Genomic DNA, 12,743 nt, shown 5'->3' with positions numbered 1-12,743 from the left:
AGGGGGACTTAAGGAGGAGAACTCCAGGCAAGAGAAGCAGGATATCAACAGACTAGAAGTCACAGAGATCATGACACATCCCAGAAATTCCTCACTCAGTCTAACTGACAAAGAAGGGAGGGTCAGGGATGAGGCCAGTAGAGAAGCAAAGCCCAGAATATGAAGGCCTTTTATTCCACACTAAGGAATTCGAACTTCATCCTGAACACCATGGAGCATCTGGGAAGGATTTCCAGTATGTGAGGGAAAGGGTCACATGTGCCTTTTAGGACGACCATTTTGGCTGCCACATGAATGGTGGACAGTGGAAGGAGCCTGCCGCAGAAACAGTGAGGGTTTGAACTAAGCAGAGGCCAGTGGGGACAGAGAGAGGCAGATGGGTTGCAGATATATCTTGAGTCATATATATATCTTGAATTCATAGGTTTTGAGATCTGATAGAATGTGGGAGACAGAGGCAAGGGCAAGTCTGGGATGACTCTAAGGTTTCTTATTGGGCAACTTGGTAAAAGGATGGCCATGCCACTTCCTGAGCATATGAAGAGGAGTGAAGCAGGGCGAGCTGCAGGACAGTGTCGACAAGATGGGTGTGTTTGGGGGATGCTGCTTTGGAGGTTCCTTTGGTGCCTGCAATGGATCTGACCATAAGACAAGTGGATATCCAGGCCAGAGCCAGAGACACAGATTTAAGAAGCATTTGCAAAGAGATGATCATCAAACCACGGGAGCTGATGATCACCCAAGATGAGTATGTAGGAAAACATCCATTAGTTTATGCACTTAACAAACTGAAGAGTGTCTCTGTTCTCCTACACAAGCCACGACTTACTCATCTTTATATTCCCGGTGCCGACTAAAGTGCCCACAGTAGGGACTGAAAAGAAAGAATTCTTGAATGAAGGAGTAAGTGAATGAGTGAAAGTATGAAGTGTATGCCTTGTAGTGTGAAAGGCTAAGTCCTCACAAGCAGAAACAATCAACTTTCCTGTCTAGGAAGAACCCTGGAATTTTACAGCATCTCTCAAGCTAATGACACGTTATCAAGAGTCCTATTCATCCTATGATCACTGATTCCTAAATGGGATTACTCATTCATTCAACAAAAATTTACTGGGCACCTATTAGTTCCAGGCACAGTGAGTGTAGATGCTGAGGAGACAGCAGAGGATAAATCAGATATGGTCCTTGCCCTCACGGAACTCACAGTTTAGCAGGCAAGACTGACATTAAAAGAATAAACAATTATAAACCTTAACTGATTTCACTGAAGCCCATTACTTCATATGGCAGTGTTGGTTCATATCAAACCCCACTCCTCTAATGCCTTACTTTCATATGGCTCCTTATTTGCAAATATCGCCCAAAGTACGACGGCAAAGCTGTACACATCTGACTTCTCCGTGGGCTTTGCGTTGACGTCGTTCAGGTGCTCGGGTGCCATGTAGTAGAGGGTGCCGCCGTTCTTCTTAGAGGTGCTGTCCACTTCCTTCAGCTCATTGTGCTCTTCTTTACTCAGTTTGCTCCACATCTTAAAGGAAGCAAGGCCGAGGTCTGCGATCTGCGAAAGACATCGAGCCCCGGGGATTATTTGGTGAAGGCCATAAGCAAATCAGATCTGACTTTAAATCTAGGGCTTGTCCAGTATACATAAGGTATGGTAAATTTTCCTGAAACGGTTTCACTGGGCAGGTTCAAAATGGCGACTTCTCAACAGACTCATAGAAACTGTGTGTCTCCTCAGCCATTTGTAAAATCTCCCCGCAGGAAACGTTACATGAAATTCTGGTATCGCATTCCTTATGCAATAAGGGGGAGGGGAAAAGCAGAAGAGGTTTCTGACAAGAATAGTAACAACCAAATATATTTGTTCTAATTCCCCATTGACTCTGCATATGTTTTTCAACTATTTCTGGGGCTTGGGGGAAAAATGGTTATTTTCTTCTCTGCACATTTATGTAGCAGACAGTGGCTAAGTACTACACCTTCTATTTCCCCAAATGGCGTCCAGAGGCCCATGGATGCGAGTGTCCAAGGATCCCAAAGACACGCTGAGGATAAGGACTGCAGTGTTGCTTGTTTTGAGCTGTAGCCTGAACCTAAGAGAAGAAGGGGTGGGAAGGAGGAGAAAAACAGACAAAAAGCAGAGAGAAAAATACCAAGGTCAGACGCAGAACAAGAACAGAGTTGGCAGGGCAAAATGACAGAGCAGTGCAGTGAAGAAGAGAACACAGGTGCCAGTTCCACTTCTGCCTGCAGGAATCCAAGCGAGCATGTGGGGATGAACTGTGGCACATGATTACCTAAAATCCACAGATTCTAACCCACGACATAAGAGGGAAGTCACGAATTTGAAGATAGGTTATGAATGAGGAATTTTTATTCCCAGGCCTTTTTTTAAAGGCCTGTCCAAGACTAGGACAAAGCACTAGACGTAGAACCTGCTGGTGGAGAGAGGCCCCTGTGTGAGCAGCTCCTGAGTGCCTCCCCCAGGGCTGCTTCGCCTTTTGGATGCTTGTGCTTGGATTCCTGCTGCGAAAGCCAATTAGATATGACACTCCCCGCTAGCTAAATCCTGCCCTTGAATGAACAAAAGAAAAATCCCTTTCCCTTGTTCCCTTTATGACAATGGAAAGAACGTGTTCAAAGGAAACTGATTTTTTAAAACACAGAAGCAAATAATCAAATAAAAATATAAAACAAAATTTCAAAGTAGAAGTTTTTGATGCACTGCTGATCTCTTTTTTTTTTTCTTAGAGGCAGAGTTTTGCTCTTGTGGCCCAGGCTAGAGTGCAATGGCACAATCTCGGCTCACCACAACCTCCGCCTCCCGGCTTCAGGTGATTCTCCTGCCTCAGCCTCCCAAGCAGCTGGAATTACAGGCATGCGCTACCACGCCTGGCTGATTTTGTATTTTTAGTAGAGATGGGGTTTCTCCATATTGGTCAGGCTGGTCTTGAACTCCCAACCTCAGGTGATCTGCTCACCTCAGCCTCCCAAAGTGCTGGGATTACAGGCGTGAGATACCGCACCCGGCCGCTGATCTCACTCTTAGGCCATATCTGAACTCTAAAGATTTTCTGCACACACCCTCACATTCCCCTGCATTTCCAGAGGAGGGGAGTCTTGGTGACACATTATGGCACCAATGGCCCATTCCAGGATGTAAAGGGCAACTTTTGAATGTTTCTAACAGAGGAGAAAAACACAATCTAGGAAAGAGGACTTCTCATCTCCCCCACTCAATTCCACTCCTCCCCAAAAGATATGAGTTATCCTGACAGTTATCTCCTGATCCCATCAAGCCTGCGTCTTTCCTTTCAATCGCTGGTAGAGCCCTTCAGCACCATCATCACCAGTTATAAGCTGAGCTAGGTCTTCCTTTAGCTTCTCCAGTTTACAAGAATGGGTTTACATTGGAGAATTAAAACTAAAATCACCCAACTTTCTGGAAGCCTACAGATGATGGTTTACCTTAATGTGGAAGTCATCATCAACAAGGATATTTTCAGGCTTCAGGTCCTTGTGTATCACGCCTTTTCCATGTAAGTAGCACATCCCTTCAATGATTTCCACAATTATCCTTCCTTTTACAGAAAGCGGGGTACTCATCTAAAACAAGTGACATTAAATCTATGAAATGGAAAGGTAATCAAATAGGCCAAAGCAACTGTTTCATGAAAGGGTGGTGGGATCTGGGCCTGAGGAGAGGGTTACAGGTTTCCTTCCAGCAGACGCACCACAGCACTGCTGTCACTGGAAAACAAGAAAGATTTCATTCTTGGAGGGCAAAAGGTATTCATGTTGTATTTTGTTAGTGTAAAAACAAAAATCCCACAATAATTTGGTAATGTATAAAATACTATAAAATTAAGCTCCTTGAGAACAAAAATATATACTATTTAGGACTGTATCTTTAGAACCTAGGATTATACCTGGAATGCTTGCTGAATGAATGGATGAATAAATATACAAGCAAGCATTTTCTATGGGATACTCATACGATGTCATACTAAGTTTACATTAAGGACATGAACAATGCCATGGAAATGTCACATGTAAAATAACATTAAGAGAAAAAAGAATACAAGGGAACATGTTCACACTGATTACAATCATAGAAAAATCTGAGATAAACATGATGTTAAAACGACAAAGCTTCAGTGAATTAATAGCTATTTGATGACCTGGTAGCAGATACTTCAGGCTTTTGTAGAGTCTCAGGTCACTGGTTCCTATAATTGTATTCTTATTATATGAACATCAATATTAACAAACAATTCCAGTTTCTATTATAGTGGTTAAAATAGTTTTGCTTCACAACAAAAAATCAGTATACAAACAAGATGTTTCCTAAAAATTTATATGTATTTTGGTTGTTGGTTAACAGGAAAAAAATTTTAATGACAAAAGTGAGATTCCAAGTCTATCCCTCAAACCATATTTATGACATAGCGCAGCTGAGCGACACTGTTAATAGCTTGCTCACCACCAAACAGAAAGTAGCAGAAGAGATGTTTTTCCTTCCTCTTTGGTATACCTTTGGACTTAGGGAACACTTCGGAGCAAGCAAAGTAAGTTGGTCCTCCTCTCTCTTCTCTTTCTGCTTCTCTCTCAGGTCCTCCTGATGTCCTGACTGAGTCCAAACAGGCACACCTGAACTTTCCCTGATCCTGCAGAATGCCTCATGTCCCAAATGACTTCTCTCTCATCTCAGAAGCTAAGCAGGGTTGCGCCTGGTTAGTACTTGGATGGGAGACCAAAGACTTATTTCCCAATCAAAATGTTTACTTCAAACAGCTGATTTTCTCTCATTCTGGGGTGGAGAGCAATCTGATCAAACTATAATACCATGTGTAAGTGATCACCTCTTTTCCTTCCCAAAGGTATTTTTGTGAGATGCCTGTTGGCTTGGCAATTGTGGGATAGGAGAAGAAAGTGGAAAAGTGGGAGTATTTGCCACAAAGGCAGCCATATCCCGCCACCCCTCCCCATACCTTGTGCAATCTATGCTCTAGCCAAACCCAGGAATTTACAGTTCCCCAAATTTGGCAGTCTCTACATGGTATTCTCTCTGCCTAGAACACTTGTTCCCTAATTCTCTGCTTCAAAACATCTACCTGTCATTCACATTAGAAGCCCTTCTTGTCTATCCCAAGCTGAGTGGGTGCCTCTCGTCTGTACTCCCACAGCGGACGACGAGTATGTCTATCAAAACACCCTCAGCTGGGAGTGGTGGCTCATGCCTGTAATCCCAGCACTTTGGGAGGCCAAGGCGGTTGGATCACAAGGTCAGGAGTTCAAGACCAGCCTGACCAATGTGGTGAAACCTTGTCTCTACTAAAAATAAAAAAATTAGCCAGGCATGGTGGTAGGCGTCTGCAATCCCAGCTACTCAAGAGGCTGAGGCAGGAAGATTGCTTGAACCAGGGAGGTGGAGGTTGCAGTGAGCCAAGATCGCACCATTGCACTCCAGCCTGGGTGACAGAACGAGACTCCTCTCAAGAAAAAAAAAAAAAACCACCACATAGCTGGGTGCAGTGGCTCATGCCCATAGTCCCAGCTACTCAGGAGGCTGAGGTGAGGGGATCATTTAAGGCCAGGAGTTCAAGCCTGCAGTGCACTGTGACTGTGCCACTGCACTCCAGCCTGAGCAACACAGTGAGATCTCGTTCTCTTAAAAAAGAAAAAAAAAACCACCATCACACCATATCACTCATTTAGTCACCTGCCTCCTTTTACTGCCTGCGTTGCATTAGCTATTGATTTATAAGCTACTAGCGCAAGGCCTTCATCTTAACAGGCACATTAGCTTTTAAAAATGTTGTCAAATAATTTGATTTTGGTAAACAATTTTTATTTTTGTTTTAAATCCTATCCAGTGTTGTTGCCGCTAATGTTCTATATTTATTTTAAAATAAAACTTTGTTGAATGGTTTCAAAGTGCAACCGCTAATACTCTGTCTGCTCTTACGGTCATTTACAGTGTACATCCTTTCATTAATCAATCCATATTTAATTGTCATCCCATCATGCATATACTCCACATCAGATGATGTCTGCAACGTGAAGACAGGGCCTATCTCTGAACTGTAGATTGTAGAACAGCAGACAGGTATGGTAAACAGCCAATCACATTCCTAAGACACAGACTACGGAGGACTGTCCGCAGGATCGAGAGGATGAAGAGACCACTCTCAGGGCAGCAAAAGGCAAGGAAGATTTTGAGACAGGGTCTTGCTCTGTTCACATGCACCTTGTATTTTTTGTAGAGATGGGATTTCACTGTGTTATCCAGGCTGGTCTTGAACACCAAGGTGCAAGTGATCCTCCTGCCAAAAGTGCTGAGATTACAGGAGTGGCCCACTCACTGGGCCGGATCAAGGCAGAGATGTTTTAAGGAGAAACTGACTTCAGGAAATTGAGCCTGTAATCCCAGCTACTTGAGAGGCTGAGGTGGGAGGATCGCTTGAGACCAGGTGTTTGAGTTCAGCCTGGGCAACATAGCAAGACCTTGTCTCTATAAGAAAAGGAAAAGAAAATTCAAACTACCAAGCAATTTGCAAATTTTATACTAATAAGCTGCAAACACACACCCCAAGGGCAGCCATAACAGACAGCCAGGGCCCAAGCGCTGGGGATCCCCGTGTGGGGGGGCACTCTCTACCTCGGCTTTTAGCACGTGCATCAGGTTGCCCCTCTCCATGTACTCCATCACCAGGGAGTAGTTCCCTTCCTCTATGATGACGCCCAGGAGCTTTACCACCCGGCTGTGTCTCAGTCTGTTCATCATCTTCGCCTCCTCCAGGAGGGCCTCGTTGTGCCTGTGGGCAGGAAAGGTGCTATGCTGAGGTTGGCAGAGCCAGCACCTCAAGAGCCTGGTGTACACTTCCAACGCATCACTCCCACCTGCTGGGGTCATGCTTGAGTCTGTACCTATCTCTTCCAGGCACAGGCCAGAAGCATTAGAAGGCAGAGCAGTTTCTCACTTCTCCACAGTTCTCCTGCCCAGTAACTGGCAGTGCATGCTCAAAAAATGTAAATCAATGAAGGAATGAATGAATGAATCAATGAATGAAAAGTACATGAACAGCAGCAAGGTAACCTGAAAAAAGACCATGCTGGACCGTGTGATTGAAAAAACAAAAAACAAACAAACAAAAAAAACAGCCTCTCTCAAAACCACTCTGACAAAGGAGGGATAGGGGTAAAACCACTCTACTGGTTGCTTTCAAGGGAAGGTTCTCAGAACCTCTCAGGAATGAACTGCCTTTTTATTTTCATACTTAGGGCTGGTCCTCACTGAAAAGGTGAAGCAAGTGAATAGATCTGTCTTCACCCATCCTCCTGTTTCCTTTTCATTGTCCCCCTCACCACACTTATCTCTTTGTCCTTCTCTATTTCCTTCTTGTTCATGTCTCTTCTGTTACTTACTAGCTGTGAGCCCTTCACGACCCAGCCTCGGAGTCCGCGTCAGCGACAATAACATAAGAGCCGTCGTCACCCTGACATCTTGGCAGGCTCCCTCTCACTCTACCCACCAGCGGCTCTACAGCAGCCAGCGTCCCCATCCCGCTCCGAGCTTGCCCACCCACTCACTCTACCCACCAGCGGCTCTACGGCAGCCAGCGTCCCCATCCCGCTCCGAGCTTGCCCGCCCACCCCTGCTCCCCACTCACTCAATGCAGTTGGGCCCCTTGTACACTGTTTTCATGATCACGAAGCCCTGGGTTCTGTGGAAACACAGAGACACCTTCCCGAAGCCTCCGCTGTCCAGTTCTGCCCTCTCCAGGAAGTCACTGGATTTCATCTTAATGACATTCAAGGACATGTCTGGTTGCATTCTGAAGCTCAAGAACACCCAAAATGGTGCCACTTTTCTCCCCCCGTCAGAGCGGTACCCTGTGAAGAAAACAGAGACAACACCTCAGGGCAACAAGAATATATATATAATTATTATTATTATTTTCTCCTTTGGAGACAGGGTCTCACTTTGTCACTCAGGCTGGAGTGCAGTGGCACAATCACAGCTCACTGCAGCCTCGACCTCCTGGGCTCAGGCAATCCTCCCCCCTCAGCCTCCTTGAGTAGCTGGGGCCACAGGTGCACCCCACCATGCCCGGCTGATTTTTTAATTATTTGTAAAGAGTTGGGGGCGGGCAGAGTGGTCTCACTATGTTGCCCAGGATGGTCTCGAACTCCTAGGATCAAGGGATCCTCCCACCTCAGCCTCCCAAAGTGCAGAGATTACAGGTATGAGCCATTGCCCTTGGCAGAAAAGATCATTTTCAAAAACTTTTGTAACATTCCACATGCTTGGTGTGCCTTGGATTTTTGAGGATAGACTTACAGTCATCTGATGAGCTATTTTTCATATTTTTAAGAATCACAGAAGACTATAATATTTATTCCCTCAGCCTTTTTATTTCTGGCAATATGGAGCATTAGAAAATTTTAAGAACTCTCCGGCTATAAAGGACATAAGTATGTTGGACAACATAATACAAACATTCATTGAAATGCATACCAGAACTCCGTGGAAAGGAAAAGAACTGTAGGGACAGAAACAGCACCAGAGACAGGCAGTAGCTCACACAGGGCAGTGCCAATCTCGCCATCCAGAATTCGAGGTTTAAAGCCCAGCTGAGGTCAAGGAATGCAAGAAAAGCAGGTAGAATGAAGACTCCCTGCTTAACATGGCACTGCTCAATGTGCTACCCCTTGATGAAAGGATGAACTAGAAAAAAAGCAGCCTGTGGCAAACAAACATATTTGTTGGACTGGGCACAAGGTATTAAAAAATACCTTGGACTGGGCACAAGGTATTAAAAAAAAAAAAGTCTGTGCAAATTTATAACCTTGGGCCTGTCTTCAAATAGATACAGACTTTGAAATGAGAGGATCCCCTAAACTATGAACAGGAAGTGGTCACAGGCTGATGCCATCCTGAGGTTATTGGCTAAAGCAAACAATACCCTCAAGCCAGGCTAGACAGAATTCCCACAAATACAAATTTAACATAAGCTCCCTTTCCAAAATTATAAAACACAAAAGAAAAAATTCGCCGTGAGACAGACCCCGCAGCTACAGCAAACAGCAGTAGTAAGCACCAAAGAACTTCAGTAAATTAACAACTGAAAGGCAGTAGAAAATGAATAGGTTTAAGAAATTATGAACAAAAGGAATCTGAAGAATATAAAAAGAACAATGCAAACTCTAAGAAGAAAATGTGAAAAAGGAGTAGAATTTGGAGAATATCCATCAGGGCTGTGAAGTATATAGCGTCAGATCTCAAAGCACAGCTATTTGCTTCATCCTTCCTCCCTTCTTTTCTTCCATTCATTCATTTTCCCCAAACTGAAATGAAGAATAAAAACCCATGGAGAACCACAATGAGACACCACTACACAACTACCAGGATATCCAAAACTAAAGACTCATAGCACCAAATACTGGCAAACATGAGAAGCAACCAGACCTCTCAAACATCAATGGTGGGAGTATTAAATGGTACAAACACTTTGGGAAAAGGGCTGGCAAAGAGCTTCATGGCAAAACAGAAACCCTATGCAAACCAACAGGACACAGACACACTGGTGTGTGCATGTGAATGTGCATGTCTGTGTTTTGATTTGAGAGTAGGAGGAGGGCTATGAATGTTTTGTATTCCAGAAATACCCAAATCCCAGCTGGGCGCGGTGGCTCATGCCTATAATCCCAGCACTTTGGGAGGCTGAGGAAGGCAGATCACGAGGTCAGGAGTTCAAGACCAGCCTGGCCAAGATGGTGAAACCCCGTCTCTACTAAAAATACAAAAATTAGCCAGGTGTGGTGGCACGCGCCTCTAATCCCAGCTACTCGGGGGGCTGAGGCAGGAGAATTGCTTAAACTTGGGAGACAGAGGTCGCAGTGAGCTGAGATCGTATGCCACCGCACTCCAGCCTGGGCAACAAAATGAGACTCTGTCTCAAAAAAACTAAAATAAAATAATAAATATATACATCCAAATACAGACCATGAAAAATAACCTTTCTGGGGCATAAAATACTCATAGAAATTTCACAGGCATAGATTTTGTTTATGAAACCACGAACACCTGCACTAGGACCCAGCAATTCCAATCCCAAGAGAAATGAAAACGTATGTCGGAAAACACTCGTAAAATGTGCATAGCAACTTTATTCATAATAGCTCCAAACTGGACACAGCTGTCCATCAATAAGAGAATGAGTGAACACAGTGTGGTATATGAACACAATGGGATACTACTCAGCAATAAAAATGACTGCTGATACACATGAATGAAAACAGCATGAACGAAATGCAAAAACGTGATGAGTGAAAGTATACGAAAGAATACATACTATGTAATTCTATTTATATGATGGTTCAGAAGTCAAAACCAATCTGTGCCAGAAAAAGAACACTGGCCGCCTGTGAGCATGGTGAGGCTGAGCGGGCAGGGGCATGAGGGAACTTTCTGGGGCAATGATAACGTTCTAAGATATCAGTGGGGGCTAGGGTTGCAGGCATACGCATCTGCCCATACTCAGCAGATGTACTCCTAACAACTGAAGGTAAATTTTACATCAAAATACAAACCTGTGAACATGTTGAACTCTAGCTAGTGGTATGCATGCTGAAGTATTTAGAGATGTGTACTTGGAAATACATCAAAAAGTCAGACAGAATGATGGACAGATGACGGGAAGGGAGATGGAGAATTACATGATGAAGCAAGCGGTGTTAAGATGATACTCGTGGTGGACGTAACCTTTGGACTTTGGTGTTTTTCATGATAAAATGTTGGAGGGCGGGGAGTTAAAAATGAAAAAAATAAATACCTTGGGGAGAGGGGATTCTGGAAACCCCTTGGCTGCCCATGATGTTGTGCAGTGGGCGGCTCCAGGTGACTCAGGTAACCAGCATTCTACGCCTCATCTAAAGGCTGTGGGCCAGCTCTGTCTAGCAGAGGAAGCCCACACAGCAGCATCTATGCACCTTCTTTCCTAGGACATAAGACATTACCAGACAAGAGGAAGTGCCCTCAGGAAACAAGTACATCGGTGGGACATAGGCAGCAGGTGGAGGTGAGGGGCTGCCTAGATGAAGGCCTGAAGACTGAGGGGTGGGGTTAGGCAGGCGCTTGAGGTAAGAGACCAGGGGCCATAGCTCCAAGAGCACCGGCCCTCCACTATGAACGTGAACTCTAGCTCTGTGACTCACCAACCTGTGACCCTGGGTCACTTGTGACTCAATTTCCTCATCTGCAAAATGAAACAATGACCGCCTCACAGAAGTGGTAAGGATTATGAGAAAAAAATATGTATACATTTATATACGTATACATATAAACATACATATATTTGTATATGTATAAATATATATAATACGATACATGATATAAAATATATATTTGTGCATATGTGTATGTGTATATATATTTGTGTATGTGTATATATACATGTATTTGTGTATGTGTATATGCATATATATTTGTATACATAGATATATAGCTATATTTGTATATATATACACATATATGTGTATTTATTTGTATATGCATATATATGTACATATGTATATATTTGTGAAAACACGTTTGTTACCTGCTTTATGTCTCTGGCTATGGCTGGCCCAGCCACCCACGTGTTTATCCACACGGATGGTATTTCCTTGGGCTTTGAGAATGCCAGCATTCTCAGCTGGGATCACTGTCAGCAGGGCCCTACTGAGCAATCCTAGTGAGAATGAGGTAGGAGGGGGTGGAGACAGAGGGCTTAAAAGATAACATTGATTTTAGGCCTCCTTTTTCATTCACTACAGATCACTGGAGCATGCAGAACTGCAAAGTCTTCCCCATTCCATAAAAGTCATCTGTCCCACCCTCTTAGGCCACATTCTTCCAACTTCTTGCCTGGTTAGGTGTCAGAGAACTGTCATTTTGTCAAGGAAGCCATCCTAAGTCTTCCCATTAGACATTTTCACAGGTAAGACAGTACTGTAATTGAGAATTACTTCTCATGAAGTTCACAGAAGGCAGGAAACTTGTCTTGTGCACCGTTTCCAGAGCCTAGCAGAACCCAATGTATGCCGGCCCATCATCAAATGAATAACTATTTTAAAAAGAGAACTATGTAATTGTCCAAAAATAAAAAATATTGTTAAATGAGTTACAGCACACTCCTAACAGAATATTGTATAGCCATTCAAAATCGTTTTTGACGAATAAATCTGTAAAAATTATATTCACATTTGTGTGATATATATATATATGTAAATAAAGATGTAAGTACAGAAAAAAAAGACATAAAGACACCAAAATGTTAACAAGGATTGTATCTTGATGGTAGGGTGATTTTTGCTTTCTTCTTTACACTTTTACTATGTTTTCCAAATTTTCCCCAGTAGACATGAATTAAATGTAAAATTAAAATTTTTTTTTGAAAGGAATAATTCCTTGACTCAGTATTTCTTTACTCTGAGGGATCAAATCAGAGATGCTGATAAAGATTATGTGCAAAGCTGTTCCTGGTAGCATTACATAGAACAGCAAAAGTAGGTAAAATACTTAGTATGTACAGAGAAGAGAATCAGTTATGTCCATCAACACTCCGAAATATATCTAGCAGTCTGCAAAAGCGATGCTGTAAGAATGTTTAATAATATTAAAAATGCTCACAGACAGTAAAGAAACAAGCAGGAACTACAACATGCCCTGAAAAATGCCCTTTTGGGTAAAAGGT

At 43.4% G+C, this 12,743-nt stretch overlaps 2 protein-coding genes across 6 annotated transcripts in view; both read right to left on the bottom strand.

Moving 5' to 3' along the window:
• The window catches only part of PSMG4 (proteasome assembly chaperone 4), a 201,208-nt gene that overhangs the window by 170,516 nt on the left and 17,949 nt on the right, over positions 1–12,743 (bottom strand). The gene's annotated exons all lie outside the window — the stretch shown is intronic.
• RIPK1 (receptor interacting serine/threonine kinase 1) overlaps positions 1–12,743 on the bottom strand; it is a 44,081-nt gene that overhangs the window by 23,385 nt on the left and 7,953 nt on the right. For 4 of the 5 annotated variants that reach the window (XR_007724935.1, XM_050787199.1, XM_050787200.1 and 1 more), the window contains exons 2-5: positions 7,677–7,899; positions 6,665–6,821; positions 3,472–3,609; positions 1,330–1,558 (exon numbers count right to left, since the gene is read on the bottom strand). Coding sequence is in view for 4 of the 5 variants with exons in the window: in XM_050787198.1 (XP_050643155.1) it covers positions 1,330–1,558; positions 3,472–3,609; positions 6,665–6,821; positions 7,677–7,899 (747 nt within the window). In the remaining variant the exon portion in view is untranslated. Of the gene's footprint in view, positions 1–1,329; positions 1,559–1,982; positions 2,082–3,471; positions 3,610–6,664; positions 6,822–7,676; positions 7,900–12,743 lie in introns of those variants that run through there. The other variant, XM_050787201.1, reaches the window with a different exon arrangement.

This window comes from Macaca thibetana, chromosome 4, assembly GCF_024542745.1.
Source record: "Macaca thibetana thibetana isolate TM-01 chromosome 4, ASM2454274v1, whole genome shotgun sequence".
Lineage (NCBI taxonomy): Eukaryota > Metazoa > Chordata > Mammalia > Primates > Cercopithecidae > Macaca > Macaca thibetana.
Note: the sequence above shows the minus strand (reverse complement) of the source record. Positions and strands in the feature narration are given on the sequence as shown.